This window comes from Grammomys surdaster, unplaced genomic scaffold (assembly GCF_004785775.1).
Source record: "Grammomys surdaster isolate TR1022 unplaced genomic scaffold, NIH_TR_1.0 167, whole genome shotgun sequence".
NCBI classification, from domain to species: Eukaryota; Metazoa; Chordata; class Mammalia; order Rodentia; family Muridae; genus Grammomys; species Grammomys surdaster.
In genome coordinates this window covers 7,692,671-7,714,402 of record NW_021604615.1, presented here as the reverse complement: position 1 = coordinate 7,714,402, position 21,732 = coordinate 7,692,671, and the positions used below count along the sequence as shown (strand labels likewise).

At 52.2% G+C, this 21,732-nt stretch overlaps 1 protein-coding gene across 1 annotated transcript in view; it reads right to left on the bottom strand.

Moving 5' to 3' along the window:
- Positions 1-661: 661 nt before the first annotated feature.
- The window catches only part of Mcf2l (MCF.2 cell line derived transforming sequence like), a 143,993-nt gene continuing 122,922 nt past the window's right edge, over positions 662-21,732 (bottom strand). The window contains exons 12-33 of the mRNA XM_028766296.1: positions 20,543-20,662; positions 19,940-20,131; positions 19,396-19,587; positions 18,576-18,735; positions 17,628-17,701; positions 17,289-17,365; positions 15,754-15,820; positions 14,136-14,251; positions 13,138-13,207; positions 11,544-11,636; positions 11,358-11,450; positions 10,563-10,688; positions 9,557-9,778; positions 9,333-9,425; positions 8,247-8,325; positions 8,039-8,105; positions 7,431-7,546; positions 6,187-6,261; positions 3,688-3,809; positions 3,000-3,112; positions 2,358-2,461; positions 662-2,218 (exon numbers count right to left, since the gene is read on the bottom strand). Of these exons, the coding sequence (XP_028622129.1) occupies positions 2,133-2,218; positions 2,358-2,461; positions 3,000-3,112; positions 3,688-3,809; positions 6,187-6,261; positions 7,431-7,546; positions 8,039-8,105; positions 8,247-8,325; positions 9,333-9,425; positions 9,557-9,778; positions 10,563-10,688; positions 11,358-11,450; positions 11,544-11,636; positions 13,138-13,207; positions 14,136-14,251; positions 15,754-15,820; positions 17,289-17,365; positions 17,628-17,701; positions 18,576-18,735; positions 19,396-19,587; positions 19,940-20,131; positions 20,543-20,662 (2,457 nt within the window). The 3' untranslated portion in view covers positions 662-2,132. The remainder of the gene's footprint in view (positions 2,219-2,357; positions 2,462-2,999; positions 3,113-3,687; positions 3,810-6,186; positions 6,262-7,430; positions 7,547-8,038; positions 8,106-8,246; positions 8,326-9,332; positions 9,426-9,556; positions 9,779-10,562; positions 10,689-11,357; positions 11,451-11,543; positions 11,637-13,137; positions 13,208-14,135; positions 14,252-15,753; positions 15,821-17,288; positions 17,366-17,627; positions 17,702-18,575; positions 18,736-19,395; positions 19,588-19,939; positions 20,132-20,542; positions 20,663-21,732) is intronic.

The window sequence follows — 21,732 nt, the reverse complement described above, 5'->3', positions numbered from 1 at the left end:
CATGTAATGCCTCTACTGCGTGTCTCTGGTCCCCTTCACACTCAGCATACACACAAGTATGTGCTGTTACTATTTTAACACCATTACCGTCAGACAAAATAAAATAAGACATATATCAAAATATGCTTGGTACCTGCACTTCCTCCACATCCTACCATGTTCTGCCTCATGTCTTACAGTAGCCATACCAGGCATTCATGACAACCATTCTGGGAGCCCAGGGCTCACAGCAAGAGGGTAGATGGCAGGAATTGCTGGCCTTTATCCAAGCTTCATCCACACAACAAAGACTTCTGAGATCCACTTTTTATTTATAGCAGCAGTGGAAAGTCAAAGGAACACTGAATGAGGTGTGATGTTTATTTGTTGGTTGGTTTTTAGAGGAGGTCTCACTGTGTAGCTCTTGCTGGCTTAGAACTCCCTATGTAGGCCAGGCTGGTCTCCAACTCAAGAAGGTCTACCTGCCCCTGCTTCCTGAGTGTTGGGATTAAAGGCATGAACCACCATGCCTGGCAAAAAAAAAAAAAAAAAAAAAAAGAAGACATTTTAAAGTGTCTTCATGAGGATGAGCTCCTAAAAGAGGGTGGCCATTTAAAAACAGGCTGTGCAGGTATGTCCCATGATTCTTGCCACATAACACATACACCAGAAATGCTACAAGTCTTTGCAGGTTTTGTATTTTATTACCATTCTCTGAATGTGTAGCCAGTAATGGCTTTGCAAGCCATAGGGCAGGGGAGGAGGGTGTTTTTCCTGGACAAACAGTGGTGACCGAGCCTCGGTGGCCTCCCGTGGCAGCAGGGTGAGGAGACAGGGAGGGACCGTAAAGTGACAAATGTTCAGCAGCGTGAGACCATAAATACATCCTTTACACCAAGATCATATGTACACACGTGAACATATATACACACATATAAAAATATCTGCCCTACGAGGCACAGAGTTTCCAAAGAACAGAATTTGTTTCTGAAACACACAAAAAAGAGGAAAACAACAGTCTGTGGCGGTTCTGCCATGACTGGAATGGAGGCTACACGTCCCCCCATAAGCTCAGCTGCAGCCCCTCCTGGTGTAGGGCAGAGGTTGGTGGGGTTAGGGGAGGGGAAGTGGGGCCTGCCCTGACATGGAGAGGCAGCCAGTGCCTGAGTTGCTGAGGATGGCTGACAGCATGGAGTTTTACATTTTCTTTAAAAATAATAAAAATATCCTAATTTAATGATGTTCTTTTAAAAAAACAGAGAGTCTCCTTTATATTGTAGAAAAGAAGGCTAATGTTTTAAATTATACTTTACATTTCTTGTGAAAACGAAACCTATGCAGATGCAAGACTCTCAGTGATTTCCAACTGCTTTTGGTGGAGAACACGCCCCCAGTTTACCAGGAGGACTTGGCCCTGTTTTACCAGGCCTTCCTGCACCTGCATTCCAGGGAGTGCCAGGTCTCAGTGAGAGTGCCCCAGAAATCAGTTAGTTGTATAAACAACGTGCTTTGATGTAAACCCCAGTAACAAAAAATAGTTTTATATCAAATACAGTATCAAATTGTCATTTCATGTAAACACAGTGATTCTTGGTTAAAGATTTGAGGCCAGAGTACCACAAAAAAATGGCCACGGGGTTAATCCCTGTTTTGTTTAAAAAAAAAAATCAAAAACTTATAAAAGACAAGAGTCCCTTGATCCCCTTCTTAGGCTGTTGGTAGCAAACTGTTCACTCCTGTTAGAAGTAGCTTCCTCAGGATGATGTTCCCGTAGAAAGCACCAGAGAGGCCAAGACACCTTGAAAAGGCTGCACAGCAGGAGTGTTGGCTTCCCAGGTGTGGGAAAGGGCTATCTCCCACCTTTCTGCACAGGGGTCTCCTGACCCATAGCCCCGCCTCTGTCCACTCTGGAGTCTTCAAAGAAGCGTTGGTGAACTGTTGTCCCCTGGCTTCCGCACATGCAGCAGAGTCCTGGTTCCAAGGCCCCAGTGTCCTCTGGAGCCCATGGGTGACAAGGTCCTTCTGTTTCCAGGTACCTTGGAGCACCATCCCCTCCCAAACTAAGCAAGCCCAAGCAGGAAAAAAAAAACTTAGAGATTTGCATGCTGGTCTACTGCACGTGGCCTTGAGTGCCTGCCACAGAGGCCTGGCCACTATCCCTGGAGCTCGGAGAAGGGAGTAGGGTAGCCCTCGCTGCAGCTGGACGAGTTGCTCAGCACGGCTGACCCTGGGCTGGAGTCTGCGGGAAACCAGTGGAGACAGGCTTCGGCTCTGGCCCTTTCCTCTGTACACCTAGAAACCCCTCTGCTTTTAAACAGGCTCTGGGCTGAGGATCTTGGCAGGCTCAGGGCACAGCTGGCGCGCACAGTGGGTCTTACCTGAGCTGCTCAGACACTGGGCTGAGCTCGATTTGCCCAGGAGGGTGGACAGGCTGCTGGCTGGGACCCATCCCTCCTTGCTGCTGGTCAGGTCCCGAACATACCTGAAAGAGGAAGTCAATGGCTGTAATGGTCCATATGCCTACAGTCTGCCTCTGAGGTGGGCATATGGATACATCTGAGGTAGGAACATATAGAAGCATGTCTGAGGTCAGAATACACAGGTCATCTCTGAGGTTAGAACACACAGATCATGTCTGAAGTGGGAATCACACAGAATCATGTTTGAGGTAGGATCACACAGGGACGTGTTCGAGGTAAGAACACACATTATGTCTGAGGTGGGAACACAAAGGCCATGTCTGAGGGGGGAACTCAGATCATGTCTGAGGTAGGAATCATAGGGTCATGTTTGAGGTAGGATCACACATAAGTCATGTCTGAGGTAGGAACACATATCATGTCTGAGGTGGGAACATACAAGTCATATCTGAGGTGGGAACTCATAGGTCATGTCTAAGGTAGGATCACACAGGGACATGTCTGAGGTGGGATCATACATGGTCATGTCTGGGATAGGAATACACAGGTCATTCATGTCTCAGGGACATGTCTGAGTAGGAGAGCTTACTGCCATCTTACCAGAGGCCCTCAGCGCCTTCTTCCACTACCTCCACCATATCCCCACTCCTCATGGCAAGGGTGTCAGGGCCCCCCTTCTCATCATCCATCACCACTGTGTATTTACCCGGAACCTGAGGGTGACAAGGGGTAGGGCTGAGGTTTCATCTTGTTGGCACTCCCTCCCTCCTGGCGTCAGCAGCCCCAACAACACACCTGTCCTCTATCTCTGTGTGGCACGGCTATACACTAGCAGCAGCACCCACATTACAACTAGCAAGAGGAGGACCAGTGCAGTGCTGGGGTTCTGCCATTTGTGGGGGTTTGGGTGAGATTTCTGGCTTAAACGGGAAGACTCCTAGTGTTGGGGAGATGATCCAACTCATATTGCGACCATGTTAAAAAAATAAAAATGGGTGTAGCAATGTGTCCACATCACTACCTGTCTTTATGGGCTTGGCTAGAACATTCTCCCAGTGTGAAGTATGCATGACTATGGGCTGTCGTTCTCTTAAGAAGGGGTGAACCATGCCTGAGCTCTCACAGAGGCAGGGGACACACGGTGCTACAGGACTGTGGGTAGTGCACAGTGATCTGAGTAAGCACCTCCAAATGATGAACAGTGGCTGCAAAGGAGGGATCATGCCAGGGTGCATCCTCACTAGACATAGGGACCCAGCCAGGGACACCACAGGGAGGCCATAGTTACCAGCTTCTTAGGGCCCACTCCTCCATCTTCTTCAGCATCAGATGAATTGATGAGTTCCTCAGCACTGGACCAGCCTCCATCCTCCTCAGGAGCCTCCAGTGAGTGGGATGTTTTGCTCCAGCCTAGGAGAAACAGTGCCCTGTGAAGTGTATACACACACACACACACACACACACACACACACACACACACTGCAGTCACCATTACCCAAATGTATTCCATATGAGGTCCACAGAGTCCTTGGAACGTGTATCTGTAGGACTCTGAACTTAAGCCTCCTATCTTCCTAGGTTCATTGAACTGTGTGGCCTGTGACAGCTTTCTGTCATTGCAATCCCCTGCTTAGACTGGTTCCTATACGGTTATAAAATGCCGGGTCCATTCTGCTGTGACTGCACAGCACAGGGAGATGTGGTGTGGGAGTGTCCATGTCTCTTTTGTCTATTTGCCGGGCCACTCTAAGGGATAAGATGAGGCCTATAACTGCCCTGAACATCTCTACCTTCTTCAGGCCCCTGGCCCTACAAACCCACCTACTTGTACCCTATAGCAAACCCAGTGAAGGGAAGCGGTCTTCAGATAAAACTCTGATGGTCAATATCTACTTTGATGCCAGGAAAATCAATTTCCCGCAAGAATGACCTTAAATCCCTGACCTGTGAGATACACGAGTTAACAACTTGGAGTATGCTAAGCCACGTACGGGCAGCCTAGCAATGACAGAACCCCAGTTCTGCCTTCTGGAAAATCCACTGGATTGGTCAGTGGGTCCCTGAATTTCCTACCGCTTCATTCTTGATTATCTTGATGTTTGCTGCAAAGGAAAGCCACAGTATTTCCCATATTGCAGAGATGGAGATGATAAATTCCTAGTGAGTAAATTCTTCAGACACTAACAGACACAAAGCACAGCAAGGAAGGCCAGCTTGCGTGTTGGATCCAAGGCCTGGCATACCTGACGTCATATTGTACTAGGTGCTGGTGCAGTGTGGCTCTTCCTTGTAAGGGGGTGTGGGGTGTGATGGAATTACAGAATAGTCCCCACACAATCAGGTTAACAAAGAGGCCATTAGATCTGCCATCACTACATGGCTGAGCACGCCCAGAGCCAGTGACGAAAACCTTCTGTTTCGGGACACTGTTAAGCCTCTCTGTCTTCCGAGGAAACAGGTGGGCCTAGACACTTCCCAGCTACCAGCTATGCAGGCTCAGAGCCCACCCTGCAGTGAACAGGTAGAGCCCCTGTCTACCTCCCTGAGGCCAGACTTCAGGGCCTGGGGACAGCTGTGTCCTGGGAAGGGCCGCATCAGGCTTGTATATAAGAACTGAATTCTAGAGATTTCCAGCTGCAGTCATCTACCCTTGCTCCAAGCACACGTGCGGGCAGCCTGACTCAGTTGTCTTCTCCCCCTCAAGCCTCCTTTGTGTTACTACACGCTCACATGGGGAGCATGCTCTACCTGAGCAGGAGGACACTTGGAGCAGAACACTTCCAAGTACACAACTTCCTGTCATCAGAGACCACACAGGGGTCACAAATTATAGAACCTGTTGCCTTCCTTAGCGTATCTGAGACTCGTCAGTCAGCTCAGGCTTTGGCAGCCGCCATAACTGAAGTGTCTGTGGCCAGATCAGTACCAGGTCATGATGCTGTCAGTAGATGTTGGACACTCAGGGAGCTCGACATGCTGGTCTCCAGGGAGCATATTTAAGACAAGCACGTGAAAGGATTTACAAGTATTGATGACCGCAAATTAGGCGGCAGCACTCTCTTTGGAGGATGCTGGGAGACGGCAGGAGAATGTTAGACTCTGTACAACCTCTCCCCCCCCCCCCCTCTCTCTTTTTCTTTCCCTCTCTCTCTGGTGTGGCTTGTATCTGCACCCACTTCTGTAGAAGGCAGTGTATGACTGAAGGTAGGAAGGACAGGAACACTAAGATGGAACAAGGTGGGAAGAGCATTTGGCACAGCAGTTGGGTAATTAGGGCTTGGAGCATCGTTTGGGGATTGAGTAAGTCTGGCAGCATGCTGAGGATGTTCCTGCGAACCCTCTCCTGGAATCTGAGATCCTCGGGGGACAATGGAGGACTTGGGGGAAGGAAACAGAGACCCAAGGCCTAGAGTGTAGCTGATTCCAGTGGCCCATATGAGTGACCGTCTGCCTGGTGCGAACAATGCAGCTTGTTTCTTCCCAGAAGGACTGGGCCATCTGGTGACTCAGGGGAGGGTGCTGGTACTGTGGCCCTTTGGAAAGGACACCTGCAGCCTGCATCAGCACTGAGTGATAACTCTCAGTGAAAAGCTGGTCGGCCAAGCTGGGCCTGGGCCTGGGCTGAGGAGCCAGCAGAAATGTGGCGTCTGTCAGTGTCTGTGACTAGGCATCAAGCTGAGCCATCAGTTACTACTGCTCCTGGCTGATCTGATCTGCTCGCTTTCATCCTAGGTGCCCTGCACAGCCAGCCGGCGTGCCGGGCTGGGGTTCGGGGCTGCAGCGCTACCTCGCAAACCAAAGGGAGTCGGGTCGCTCTTTACTTCATGTCGCTTAGCCTTTTTGTCAGGACTGGTCGGAGAGGCTGCAGGAAGAGGAAGAAGCAAAAAATACAACAGTAGAGAGAAAGCTGCAGAACTGTCCAGTGAGGGGAGGAGGCAAGTGAACGGTTCGTGAGATGAAATGGGTGAAGGTCTCACAGGGAAGGGGAGAGGCCCGGAGAGCGGAGGTGGCAGATGGCGGCCTTAGCCGTCAGTCATCCTCTTAGGGGCTGCCTGCAGCTCTGCTTTAGAAAGAACGCAGGAACAGAACAAGCTTCTTTTGTTCAAGTTTGAAGACAGATAAGAATTATTAATTGGGAAACACTTTAATTCATTGGACCCATGCCTGTCACTTGGGGAGAGCTGGACCATTGGGAGGGAGCCCTGTGCAGAACGGAAGCAGGCCAGGGCTTTGGTCACGGAAGAGCATCTCCAGGTGACGAAACTATTTCAGTTCTCAGTTAACAGGCTTCTTTGCCACTGTTCACTGGCAAACACCCTACCAGACACTTGGCCATGACAATCAGCACTCGAAGGTCATGGCAGCAAGAAAGGCAGAGGCCCACAATGCTGACAGGAAAATGCGAGGTGAGGCAGAGGGAGGAGGGGCAGAAGAAAGACAACAGGCTGGAAAAGTGGTTAACAGCCCCAGTTCTTAGGAGGCTGCACTCACTAAGCTGGTTCTCTCTGTATACAAAAGGCACCCCTAAAAGATAACGTCAGGCGTTTGTATCTGCACAGCGTTGGTGGGCACGAATGACAGGGTGGGAGATGGATTTGTGTGGCTGCACGTGGCACCAGAGGTCGCCACAGGAAGATGGTGTAGAAGGCAGTGGGGGCACTGCCTCTTTACCTTTCTGACCTTTGAGGTTAGCCAAGCCCTGCAGCGTGAAGCGCTTTCTGGAAAGCGCAGAGCTTTCAGAGGTAGAACTAGGGACCGCATCGTCTAGGAGGGAGGAGAGACAGAGTGCAGAGATAGCATCTGGGAGGGAGGATGGCAGGGTGTGGGGGGGCCATGGCCCCATGCTCAGGTAGGAGGGCAGAGAGCAGTTGAACATCCTAGGGTGCACCTGGTGGAGGCACCCAGTGACCATGAATGAGGGGTCTCCTACTGTGTGACCAGTGTGATGAAGGGTTCCTGGGTTCTCCCATGCTGGCTGGTGGGCGCTCCGGGAGCAGTGTCTGAGCGGCTCACACTGCGGTTGACACTCACCTTTGCCCTTCTCAGGGGGCTTTGGCAAGGATGAGCTCACGTAGCCTTCCAGGCTGAGCGGGTCTGTCTTCCGGTCTTCGAGCTTCTTAACATTTCTTGTGTTCCCCTTTGTGGGACTGAAGGCATCAGCGACCCGTAAAGAAAGAAACAATATGTTGGTCAGTGTCTTAGCTGACTGAGGACAGTAGGCATCAAGACATCTTGGCTTCTAGACTGTCTTCCAGGTGCCGTCCCTTATTCAAGTTGGTGACCAACTGTCACCTGGCTGTGCCATGCTGACTATCACGAGAGGTAACCCACAAATAGGAAGCTGTGGAGCAGGGGACTTATGGAGGGAGTTAGGGCTAGGGACAACACCCTCAGGCCTGACATTCAGGCATAAGCCACTGGCACAGAACCTCCAGGTGACACTGGAGGGCCTTGTGCAAACTCCTCTCAGTGACACGGTACACTGTGGTGTTTACAGAAGTGCTGCTATTTTTTCTTATGTTTTAGAGATAGTTTTATTCTGTAGCTTTAGTAGATCTTGCTGTGGTGTCCTGTGTGCTGGGAATCTAGGCATGCCCAGTAAGAAACTCTGTTTCTGACTGATACACTGATGTGCTCACCTGGTGCTGGAGGGTGCGGGCAGAGGAAGGCTGTGGGACTGCTCCAGGGCTCGGTGCTGGCTGGCTTCTGTGGGGTGAGGTGGGGGTGGGGACAAGGGACACGTACCAGTTATCAGTGGGAACTGAGCAATGCTGCACTCATAAGCTAAGGCTCTTGGACGGTTGACAACGGCACGTGAGAAAACACAAAAGCCAAAGGCAGCCTCACCCCGACAGGCCTGCAGCTGGCTGGTCAGCACCTTCCGGATCTCGTTCACCCATGCTGCTTTGATCTCTGGAGTTGGTGCCTGTCCCAAAGGAGAGATGGGAGCCAGTGATAAGAAAAACATACTGCAGTTTCCACCAGACACTCTCAAGGACAATCCTAGGAACCAAGGGACCCCTGTCTATGGAGTAGGAGCAGGTGCTGGGAATGTCCCTTTGGGGGTCTCCCTGAAGCACAGGACTGGCAGCAAAAGGCCATGGGTTTGTGCAGGTGTCCAGGACACGGCAAAGACAGCTAGTTACTAGCAGGGAGACCACCTCTTCTGCTGATGCTGGTGTGCTGGGCTAGACCTTCAGGACAGGTCTCCCGGAAGTGTCCTCTATTTGACCGTGTTTTAGGTGATAGGCACAACAGCAGGTCTCAGACTCACACAGACAGCCATACGGGTGTGACCAGGCTGAGAGTGTCACCTGTGGCCAGGACTGTTGTCCTGTGTTAGTAACGTGGTCTGAAGCCCAGCTTGAATACTATTGTCAGGACAGCTGCAGGGCCCAGACCTTGATTCAGGTCTGTGTGGCCTGCTGGGCTGGGTATAAAACTTGAAGGCACACTACACTGTGTGCTGGCCGGTAGTCAACTTTCTTTGTGATTATGAGGGCAAGTGAAAAGCACAGCCATGTTGAGCTAGGACCTTCATGGAATACTTGACATTCATAGGTTCTTGACATGTCTCATGGATAGGATGCTACCCCTTGAGCCTACATTGTAGCTCTGCCCTCTCTCCCATGGGCCAATAAGGACAGGTGTGCCATACATTCCACCAGGGCTGTGTGGAGAAAGTCCTCCAGGGCTATTGAGAGGTGTGGGAGGCAGAGGCATTTCTGGAAGTACCTTTCTAGTACCCTAGCTGAACTTGTTCCCAATTTACATCCTGTGCCTAGCACATCTTGTGTCCCAGTATGGTAGCTCCTGCTTCTGGGGGATGTACCTCATGAAGACTGTTCTCACTGGAAGCCTCTCGCTGGCCACCCTGAAGAGGCCCAAGGGCATCCTTGACTCCTGGTTTACAGGGCAGGTGAGTGGCCGTACCTGAATGATGTAAACCTCCTCCCTTGCGTTGTACCAGATCTCAAACTTCTTGCTGTCACCCTTCACGTTCTCTGTGATGCCGACAGCCGTCATCTGGCAGGGGTAGGAACAGACAGGCATCAGCGTGCATCTCGCCCAGAAACAGTGGAAGCTGATGGAGCCCTTGGGGGCGGGGTAAGGGGTAAGGATGGGGAGCCCCTCCCAGTGCTGGTCGAGTCACTCACATTCAAGGACTGCTTGTAGCTGTAGGAAGGGGCCTTCTCGTACCCCTCCCCGTTCTCCTCCCTCTTCTTGCAGAAGAGGACGGCCTTCTCGTGCAGAAACAGGTGCCGCTGCATGGGCTTGAACCTGGCCAGCTCCTTCACTTTGGTGTGGCCCTTCTTGTGGTCTGTCCACACGCTGAAGGAACCTTGCATCAGCAGCTTCCCCAGGTCACCAAGGTTTCCCTGGAACACAGGACACATGCTAGGCATGAAAGGCAGGTGAACTCGGGTGGGCTGGCATCCTGTGCACACTGGAAAGGCTGCACACTGTAGGGGTCTCCTTGCAGCACATTCCAGAGGGGCGGATTTCCCCTGCTGCAGGGGCTGGGGAAAGAGGAGGCGTGGCATGGAGGACATATGAGACACAACTGTCGTGGAGAAGCGGCAGTACTTGGAACCCCAAGGCACAGTGGACTTCAGTTAACCACATGTCCCCACAGACCTATCAGGTGTCACAAGTGTGTCACCAAGGCAGAGGCAGGGATGGGGTTTAGGGAATCTGAGCTTCACACTCTACTGTCATAAATCTAAAACTATTAAAAATAAATACAACTGAGTCATTACATAAAACAGAAAATGAATGTCAAGTGGACATTCCGAGAAGCAAAACCCTTCTCTGTTGACTTGAGGTGGGCCAATCAGAGAAGTTCACCCTAGGCAGCCACCTGTCACCAGCCACTGGACCACACAGCTTATCACAAAAAACAGAGGGTCCCAGCTGCTGTCCAGGAAGTAGGCAGGAAAGAGGTTTCAGGCACATCCCTGTTGGAGAGGCCCTCCTAGGGGAACAGTCTTGGTCTGCTCTACATGTGGTCAAGCTCCTGACTCAGAGCCTGGGGCTGCCCTAAGCTCTGGGCCACGTGTGTTCAAGCCTCAGAGAGCTTGCAAGTACTGATAGGATTTCCCTATCAGATTGCTCATGAGACAAGGACCAAGATGGGTCCATGGTGCTGCCATGGGGCCTTACGTCATAGCCAGTGATGGCGATGAGGTGCATGGAGTCGTTCACCGCCTTGAGGATGCCCAGGATGGAGCTCAGCGCTTCCTGCAGGTCCTCCGCCCCCTCACAGTGCTTGCTGTACTTGAGCATCTCCTGAGGGGAACACGAGAGAATGCAGGTAGATACCAAGAGCTTCCCTCTTCTCCCCTATGAGCAGCTGACTGTCGGACAGATCCAGACACCAGCCAAGGCCTGAAGATGAAGTCCCTGGGAGGCTGGTGTGGTCCCTGGACAGACACCAGCACACACGCCAACCACCAGATTCATGTTGCTTGTCAGGAAATCGCTTTACACCCTCCCAGAAGGTGGGATGACAGACAGACAGCTGGGTTCTGTGGAGAGGAGCTACCTGGCTGGAAAGGTGGGCCTTTGCCTCCCGCTTGCTTCCATGGCCCTGCTAAAGGCACAGGGATACAAACCCTTTCCTGTCCTGCCACACTGAGCTAACTCTAAGCCAGAGACTCCTCACTCTCCACTGTGCTAGGGACCAACAGGACAGACAGGGCTCGGCTCTCATCCTCTCCATGGGGAGGCCATAAGCCATCAGCACAGACTCCTGGTATAGCTGGCCATGGGCAGGTACCTGGCACTCTACAATGTTTAGCACACAGTAGGCCCAAACAAATGGTTCAATGAATCAGGGCCACAGCAAGTGGCTTCTAAGAGTTCCCTTGGGCCTAGGGTCTAGGCTCGGTGAGCCCTGCAGACACTTGGCCGGTAGGCAGGTGTGGCTGACCCAGGGCAATGGCCTCGGAGGCTCACCTTGAGCAGCAGCTGGTACTTCGTTATCCTCTGCACAGGTTTCAGCAGGTAGGAGTCGAGGCTTAGCTTGTGATCCAGCTTCTTCTGGCACTCCTGCAACCACCAAACACTTGATCATGCCAGGCCATGGCTCTGCCCAAGGCCACGGGGAAGGAAATACAAGAGGGAGAGGGGCTCAGGACCAACCTGGAAGAAGGGACAGTCAGAGCACTGTCTCCACAGGCTCTCGGAGCGTGGCTTGTTCTGACAGTACTTCTCATAGATCTGGAACTCCTCCATCTGTAGCCAGGAGGGACAAAGGGCACAGACCCCAGAGCTGAAGCTGCTGCTGGCAGGCCAACTCTCCCAGTTAGGATTGCTGGTCACCAACACCAGAGCCTCGTATTCTAATCCCCTTACTGCTGACCACTCACAGCCTGGAGGGCGGGGGAGCTCTGTCAAGAGGTGGTTCGTAGTCCAATCTGTTTATTTCCATAAAATTTCAGGGTGCTCTCAGGCAGTTTTGCAAATTATATAGGTTATTTTGTAGAACACACATGAGCAAGACTGAAGAGATGTCTCAGCGGTTAAGAGCATTGGTTGCTCTTGCAGAGGACATAGGATCGGTCCCCAGCATCTGCATGGTGGCTCACAACTGTACTCCAGTTAAAGGGAATACAGCATCCGCTTCTGGCTTCTGTACAGACAGACACACACACACACACACACACACACACACACACACACACACACACTCATTCAGGTACTTATATATGCATATTAAAAATAAACCTGAATATTTTGTAAAATACTCAAACTGCTCCTGGGTGCTCAGGTGATGTAGAAGGCCCTGGGGTGTAGCTAGGTCTAGAATAGAGCTCTCTGGTGGTTGCAGATGATTTGGGGATACAGCAGGCTCTGGGTCTTTAATGGATATAGGATACACATGGCTACAGATCACAGAAGTTCCTGAGGTATGGGTGGATCTAAAATGCAGGAGGCTCTGGGGTAAAGATTGTGTGGAGATACAGTTTAAGACACGTTTTGAAAGGCAGACAGTGTTGGCCATATGGTTCTGAGGCATGAAATGGGCTCGGGAACATACCCTTGATGGTTTGTGGCACAGAGGACCATAGAGCAAGGGTAAACATCACGGTGCTCAGGACAGTGCCCTGTTTTCTCCTGTCAGTGACCTCCCAGAAGGGAGGTGTGAATCTGACACCGTTCACAGTGCTCAACATGACAATATCCCACAGCTCTGTGAGAAGTTATGTGTGCATTCTGCTCCTTCTGCTCAGAGCATTCTCACACACTCCTCTTTTAAACTCATCGCCACCACCCTATGAGGGAAACACCTGTGATTCTAAAGAGGAGAAGACGGATGTAGAGACAGCCCAGCGCCTTTTCCAATGTTATCCAGCAAGCGAGGCTGAGGTAACAACGAACCAAGCCACAAGGAAAGTTCGTCCACATCGGCCCTCAGAAACGATGATTCCAGCAATCCCAAACCTTGTGCCTTATGGTTTTCCTCTATTTCAGAAGTAGTCCTTAGCCTCTGAAGCAAGATCCCACTTTCCCCTCCTTTCCCACTACACTGGAGACACTGTGGTGTCTGGTTTCAGCTGCAGTGGGAGCTGACAGTAGAGGTTAGCAGCCTTGGTAGGCAGGGCACACCAAACACATTGTGTTATCCGGAGGCACCAGCCCCCACCCCCACATACTTAGTGATGTACACTCAGGGCCCCTCGGAGGAGTCCTGAGAGATGCACTGCCTGTGACACATGCAGTTAGGGATACATACCCTTTCCAGAAAGCACCTCCCCACCAGCTCTGGACAGTCGATGCAACTCTCCAGCTCCCGCAGGAATATTCTGTATGGAGAGGTTGTTAGTGAGACAGTGAGCACAGCAGAATCAGATGACACTGTCTTCCAGAGACCCAGAACAATCTGATGACAGTGTGGCAAGGACTCCCCACCTGGCCCAGAAGCCTGCAGCCCATGCCTGTCCCCGGCTCCTCAGTGCCCACAGCCCAGCTGTCTCCCTTTCTCTGGCCTTGTACTTCATGCTGAAGTTGTAGCTACCCTTCCTGGGGCAGAGGAGAGACAGGTAGAGATGGGGACCGAACACTCAAAGGCTCTGCAGGCCCTCCATGTGCTGGCTGTGAGCTTGCGGGTTTTCTGGAATCCACTAAACTCCCTCTATGTCTCCTGTCTAAACATTGACTTGACCTGTCCCCTGGGGAGGTTCCAGGAGAGGAAGGCTGTTTGGGGTTCACTGCAGTTTGAAGCCACTGGGGTCAGGTCAAAGACTAGCCTCAGTGATGCTAAAGGGAAGGTTCTGAGCAGGAAAGGAGCAGCTTCGTGAGGACCCGGGGTGGGGGTGGGTGGGCGAGGGGGTGGGCAGCCGCCTCCTTTAGAAGCCTGGAGATCCTGCTGAAGGACCTGGCCTTTGGAGGTCCCAAGTACTACAGAGGAAGCAGAAGGGCAGACTGCTTCCCAGCACCCTATCTCCCCAGCAGGCAGTGAGCCTATTACCCAGCCACCTTAGGCATGAGCCAGCAGGAGGAGGGCTCACAGGGGTGCTCGGAGAGAGACTGCAGCATGGGCACCTACAACATGCACCTGTGGCTCTCTGGGAGTTCTCCCTGGAGATTTGTTCCCAGCCAATATCCCAGGGCTGTGAATCCCTGCTCCCTGAAGGGAGCCACGCCAGAAGCAAGGGATCACAGGGACTGCACGCGTCTATGACTGCATGTGTCTGTGTCTGAATGTGTCCATGTCTGGGTGAAGTGTCCTACCTGTTGTGGAAGTGATAGATTTCCTCCATGTTTCCAAACAGAATGTTCTTCTTGTTTTGCAGGCCTGTTGAGATGAGGTGTGCCATCAAGGGGTTATCCATCTCTGCAGCATAACCCTGTGAGGGAGGGGAGGAGGCGGTCTGATGACAGGAAGTGTGAGCCAGGAGAGCCATGCCTGCAGCTGACGGCAAGCATGGCAGGCTTGGTATCCCTCAGCATGAGGATCGAGATCCAGGAACACTGCCTCGAAGCTTTAAGTGAGCTCAGTGGTGAGTGCTCGCCTGGCGTGCACGCTGTCTGAGTTCCATCCACAGAACCACAGCGACAATGAAAACTGAGGTGCTACCTTTATCTGTCCATGCTTGCCTGCAATGGTCATCTGGAAAAGACTCACAAAACACAAGCGACTATAGACAGTGCCCAGTGTGGAGGCAGGTGGAGCTCCCGTCTTCCTTTTTAACCTTTCTATCCAGGTCTAACCTACATAAGGCAGGGGCTGTGCTGCTCCTGTGTGAAGTAACTTGTTCTTAATTCCCAGGTCACTACCTGGAAGTCAGGACCCAGGGTCCCCTCCTCAAAGTTCTCTTACTCCAGACCCGCCTTGTTCTGGAACTTTCTCTTTCTTCTTTGCGCGAGTGCGCACGTGTGAGTGTGTGTGTGTGTGTGTGTGTGTGTGTGTACGTAACAGAGATGAGGCTGGGTCCCATCCTACAGCCCATGTTGGCCTACACCTCATTGTGTAGCCCAGGCTGGCTTTGAACTCACAGGTGTTTTCCAGTCTTAGCTCCTGAGTGCTAGGATTGCAGGGCGTACCCCTCCACACTCGTAACTGCACGACTGTTTCCTATGACCCCCATCGCTGTCACAGAGGTCATGTGGGCCGTGTGTTTGCTATGTGCGTGGGCAGCTCTTGTGGCTTTTGTATCTGCTCCTGTGCAGGTCCAGCCGTTCTCCCTGCTGATGGACATTTGAGCTGTTTTTGGTTTGGGTCTGAAGTAAACCGGCTATGAGCATTTTCATACACGTGGGCACAAGTCTTCACTTCTAAGCAGCACTTAAAAAAGTCCTTTGTGTTTGTGATAAGCATGTGTGTGTATGGTGTGTGTGTGTGTGTATGTGCGTGTATGGTGTGTGTGTGTGTGTATGGTGTGTGTGTATGTGTATGTGTGTGTATGGTGTGTGTGTGTGTGTGTGTGTGTGTGTGTGAGTGTACTGGTGGTGCTGGAGATGAAACCAGGCTCAGGCTAGGCAAGTTTTTTTTTTCAGTTTTTATTTTGAGATGGTTTTTTTTTGTTGTTGTTTTTTGAGACAAGGTTTCTCTGTGTAGTCCTGGCTGTCCTGGAACTCACTCTGTAGACTAGGCTGGCCTCGAACTCAGAAATTCACCTGTCTCTGCCTCCTAAGTGCTGGGATTAAAGGCATGTGCCACCACTGCCCGGCGAGATGGGGTTTTCAAACTAGCCTTGAACTCACTCTATAGCCCAGGCAGGTCTGGAACCTATGACCCTCCTGCCTTGGTCTCCAGAGCGGCTGGAAATATTGGCCTTTATCAACAACTGTCTAGCAACAATTTAAAAGTGCCATTGTGTGATGGCAAGGTTGGTCATGCCGACCTCACCTCTAAGACACAGAGCAGCTCCTCCACGTAGGCCCGCTCCGTGTCCAGGAGCTCGTTCATCACGTGTCTGTGGACGGAACATGGAGAGCAGAGATGTTAGCGTGAGAGCGTCATCTGGAGTCGCCGAGTGAGGAGACTTATTTGTGAATGGAGAAGTCATGGCATCCAGGACTTGCCCAACAGGTGGAGTGTGGAAGAAGCTGGCTGCCCAGCTCCCACTGCCTTCTGGGATTGATTTCCCTATCCACTTTCTGTACAAACTCAATGCCACCTGCACACACACTATCAAATCAAGACACCCCCTGCTTCCTTGACATGCCATCAGAGTCTCACCAAGACTTCTTTACCAAGATCTTCTAACCCCTACCCCAGAGACTCTGAATAGGTGCGGCTCTTCAGTTTCTCTACCAGCTCTGACCATGCACGTGAGAGCTACATGGGGACCACCTGCAGCCCAGCAGTGTACCTAGCAGTTGTAGGCCCAGGAGGAGATGAGGACAGGCTTACAAAGCATCCAGCCACCCATGCCTTTCAGACACAAGGATTGCCTGCCTATAGCCAATCTGTCCATTTCATCCACAGAGGTCACAGCCCCTGGAGTATCGGACTGAGACCCGGGCGTGGACTATTTTAAAGCTGCCAATAGCCGAGTAACTAGGCTGCGTGTGTGAGACTGGTTTAGCAGAGTAAAGAGCCCTGGGCCTGTTCCTCAGTCACATACTTCATGGGCACACGGGAGGCACCTCCATCTCAGGGCCCCGTGTGTTGCCCTGCCTGGAAGCTTCTCCACTGTCTACGCCTCTCTGCCTCCTGCCCTCATCTTGCATCAGAAGCTGGAAATGACAGAATGTTCCTCTCAGCTGGTTTCTAGTTCCATAATTCACTGTCCTGCATCTCCTAAGAGGGACACTGCTGAGCTTGTTGGGACATCTGGAAACGTGTTGCCTGTGTACACTGTTTGCTCATGTGCTTCCAAGAGCATTTCTTCATTCTTACTGTATGTAGAGCAAATACGAATAGTTAGGACAATGCAGGGTTGACCCTTTCCTTCCATCCCTGAGGTCATGACCCCAGCTCCTGGCTGACACACCCCTGCGTGTTTTTTCTTCTCTGAAATTTTATCCTCTTGTGTTCACACAGTCTGGCCTATATGGTGCTCAGACACTTCATGAGTGAAGGTGATGGACAGGCAGGTTTCAGTGGGGACATTCTGAGTGCAAGCCTTCAGTATGTCAGAGCATTTGGCCGTTACTCTGCAGGTGCCCTTATGATAGGTATGTGTTTCCAAAGAGCAGAAGGTAGGCTACACAGTAAGGGCTCAGATGGTCACCTGCCCAGCCCGGACAGGGGTGAGTGTGTGCAAGTGTGTCCTCTAGCTCATGTGTTTGTTTTCAGTTGTCATATACACGACGTGGGCTTCCTTCCTGCTCTGTATGCCAAGGTCTAAGTGCTGCTTACCACCTTCCTGTTGCCAATACCCAGACACTCACAACCCCCCTCACTCCCCCAGCTTGGTCAGAAGTACGGCCACTCACCTGCGCAGGATGGCCAGGCTCTCTTCCTCTTCCCCTGTGGAGCTGGTGCGGCCCTGCCGGGGCTCACTCATTTCGCTCTGGGGAGAGAACAGCATGCTAGGCTTGAGGATGGAAAGTGCTTCCTCAGGCACTGGCCCCCCGGCCTGGTTTCCCATCGGGAATAGAGCCTGAGGAGGGCAAGTAGATGCCCCAGAGCCCAGGAGACCCAGAGACACAGCACGTGGACACCCAGGTCAGACCACAGCATGTGGACAGCCGGGTCAGACCAAAGGAGGATGCTGAGTTGCTTTGCTATGGCTCCGACAGGCACATGCAGGGTCATCAAGGCATGAGCCTCACCTTGGCTCTCCTGTAGGGCCCTCTGCGGAGTGCGCTGCCCTCAGTGCTGGAGTTCTCGGAGCTCCGCCAGGAGCCTGGCATAGAAAGGGGCAGAGAAGGGCGTTAGCGCTGTCAGAACTGTGCCCCGAGGGAAAGGGAAGAGAAGGAAGGGTTACAACAGTAAAGATGGGAGAGGTGATCGGTGGGCGAGGGATGTCGGCTGGAGCTGCTGCAGCCACTAGACTGGGAATAGCTATACCTGACAGGAGACAGTGGACAAGAGGGAGGGAACTCTCACTGGCACCTTAGAAACCTTGGAGCCCCTTGCTTGGGCCAACTCTCCACCTCTCCTCCAACACACAGGCCTATGTGGGTGCCTTCCTCAGGACGTTTGTGGCTGCCATTGGCCAACACAGAAGTCTGTTCATCTCTGTTTTTTTTTTTTTTTTGGACGGAAAAGACTGCTTGCCTGATGTAGGGAGGAGGAAGTCTCCAAGCAAGGTGAGTAAGGGCCAGCAGACCATGACACCCTTTGCAGCCCATGGGGTCCCATAGTTAGTGACAGCCTGGAGGGTTCGGGAAGAGGTCAGAGCTCATCCAGGGGCACAGTTCTGGCAAAGGCACAGATAATGGATGGATGGATGGATGGATGGATGGATGGATGGATGGATGGATGGTTGGGAGGGAGGGAATGGGTCAGAGGAAGTGACTTGGGGACCTTTCCTAATTTCTCAGTCAGTGTTCTGCAGGTCACCAGAATTCAGCTGAAAGAATGCAACTCTGCTGTGGCCACGTCATAAAAGCAGCCACAGCTGACGATACGTGGCAGAGTGAGGCCCTGTCCTAGTAAAACTCATCAAAATGGGTAACGGGATAAGCCAGAACTGCAGGCTGCTGACCGTGAACTGGGCCAGGGAGGGCAGGAAGTGCATGGCAACAGGACTTGGCTGCCTGAGAGGAAGAGTATACCTGGCGAGGGGGAGGGGGACTTGGTGAGTGCCTCTGGTCGGGGGGCCACGGGCTGCACAGGCCGTGTCTGCTTGGCTGCCAGTTTCTTCAGGCTGGCCTGCCTGCGGTGAAACATCTCCTCTGTGCTCTCCTGCTTCTGAAAGACTTTTTGCACATGTTCCTGAAATGACAGGGCTTCTGAGACACCATACAGATGTCAGTTCCAGCCCCTTAAAAACACCCCATTGTCCAGAGAGTATGTGTCAGCGGCTACAGCCTCCTCTGCTTCAGGTGAGTGAGAAGTGTCTGTGCACTGTGCTGTACCAGCTCTGGTCAGTCAGCGAGAGCTGTGTGAGATCCCCAGCAGGACGGGGAGCCATCTCCAGAACTTGGAAAGGATGGCTGTGGGTGGGGGATCCATCTCTCCCTATAGCCGCAGAAGTGGAGTTAGGGCAGCAGGCTGGGGACAAAAGGGGGGAGCCAGTCTTTCGTGTAACACCTGAGGTACCGTGGTGTGACCAGGGTTCCAGTGAACGCCACACCACAACCCCACGCCTATCTCAGGCAATGCTGGGGGAGGTAGTGGCTCGGGATAACTTCTGTGATGGAGGAAGGGCTGAGCCTGACGTTCCCATCTCTGAATTTCTACCCGCCAGCCCCGATCTCCTACTCAAAGGGCTCTTCTGGGGTTGACGTTATAGCTCACTGATACTGCCTAGCATGTGTGAGGCCCTGGGTTCAATCCTTAGCACCTCAAAAACATGTTCTTTGACATTTCCTGTGAAATGGCTCCCCAGTCCCCAGGCTATCATCTGGAGATAGAAACCCAGGCTGGCGTTACCAGAAGGTCCTGGTTGAGGATGCATTCGTACTCCTTGTAAATCTTATTGAGCTCCTGAATCTTATTTTCTGCACCAGTCTCCAGAAACTTCTCGATCTCCTGAAGGGCCGCCTCCGCGCCATCCTGGGACTGGCATTTGTCCACAGGCTGCGAGGCCAGCAGGAAGATTCCCTCGTCGCTCCACTTCATGGACTGGAAACAAGGAAGGTGTCAGCCTCAGCACCAGCTGCCCCATCCTTCCCCGTGTGGCTGCCTGTGGACCCTGTGCTCCCCACGCCTGCCTCCTGTCTGACTCGCCTGCAGGAGATGAGATGCCCTGCCAAAGGGTGCCTGGAGGGACGTGACATTGCAAAGCTGACTAGGTTTCTGGGGCTGAGCTCACCAAAGGAGAGGGGATCAGAATGAAGCAGGACTAACAGAGAGCCCGAGAGGTCATTACTGGGACACTGAGTGCATGGGGACCGAGGCTCTGAGGGGACAAGATGGAGGATGGAGAGGCGGGGAGTGCTCTGGTTGTCTGGTTAAGTCCAGTTGGGTGTCCTACCGTCTCCAGGAGGCTATGCAGCTCCAAGGACTTGCTGAGAAGGCCCCGCCTCCTGGTGACCTCCGAGGCGAAGTGGTCACAGAGGTGCTGGAGCTCCTCGCACTTGGGGTGGATGGAGTCTACAGCGTAGTGCCTGTTCTCAATCAGCTGCTGACCTTCCAGTGACAGGGCTCGGGCCTTGTCCACAGCCACCTGCATGACACATCAAGGTAGTCTGTTTAGTCCCCTGTGGAGAGACAAGTGATAAACCTGGTCCTATTGGTGTCTGTCATGAAGGTGGGTGATGGGCGTGGAGTTTGTGGACTGCTAAGGCTGCCTGAGGCCAAAGGTCGTGGGAGTCTGGAAGGTGTTGGGTTGCCCAGGCATACAGTAAGTACGTCCAGGTTTGAAAGTCAATGGTTAATGACAGAGCTGGACAGAGGCCCGTGGAGGACCCGGTGTATGCCTGAGATGGCGGAGGACACTTAGGGGTCCCTGTGCACGGCCTGTGCTACCCCTTAGGCACCACAGGAGCTTGTGCTCAAGGGAAAACTCAGTCCTGTGCCCTCTGCACAGTAAGATGATGCTGTGACTCGTTCCCTTCCACCCGTGCCCGGCTCTCACGCTGGATTTCTCCTCAAAGGTGGTCAAGTCCTTCAGGAGGTGCTGCACATGGGCCAGGCTGTTGCCGACATCTGTGAACGCAGCTATCTTCTGGGACATGGAATCCAAGGTGGTTTTGACCTGCAAAAGAGGAAGACTGGCTTGGAACATCTGTGCCTCATTCAGGGGCCCATGCCTGGAGGGGCAGGGGATGGTGACCCTGACAGCAGCAAGGTGATGAGGGCTGTCAGGCTTTGGCCAATCTACTCAGGTCTGCAGAGCCACTTGAAGGGGCTGTCCTGACCCACCGCCTCACTCCTGGAACACTCGGAAACCAAACAACTCCTTAGTATTTCTGAATGACCCACAAGTCACCAAAGAGGTGTTACAGGAAGTACAAGACATTATATTCAATGAAAATGGAAGTGCAGCATATCAGAATTTGTAGGACACATTAAACAAGGGGGGGAGTGGGAGGAAAATTGGTAGCATTCAATAACAAATATGCGTATTATTGATAAGCCAGGTATGGAGGATCACTGTGGGTTTGAGGCTGCCGAGGCTACATACTGAGTTTCAGGACAGTCAGAACTGTATAAAGACTGCGAACTTGTCTAAAAAAAACCCCACTAAATAAATAAGCATATTATTAAAGAATAGTCTTAAGTGGCTACTGCAGGATCCTACCCCAAGCCTGGAAGAAGACTGAAATAAATTCCAAGCCACCTGTAGACATAAATGATGAGCTACAACCAGAAACAACGCTGTCTCTTTAAAAAGCTGAACCGCTGCCCTTCAAGTGGCATGCTGTGATGACAGAGCAGCCAGCTCTCTGCACTGTGAGGAGATGTGAGCTGTCAATATCAGCGAGGACACAGGGGCCATCACTACAGACTTCACAGACAGAGGAAGAAAGCAGAAGCAAGTCTGGACACGAATCTCATTTAGCACGATGCAGAGGAAGGGGACCACCTCCTGATAGGACCATCAGTTTGTTCAGCGTGAAACAGCACTTTTCACAGTGTCAGAACTGCTGAGCATGCTCAGTCACCACTTACCCCCCACCTGAACATACACACACACACACACACACACACACACCCCAAAACACCCCAACATTCCCTCCAACACACACCCCAACAGTACCCTAACATTCCCTCCAAAACACACACACACACACACACACACACACACACACACACACACACACA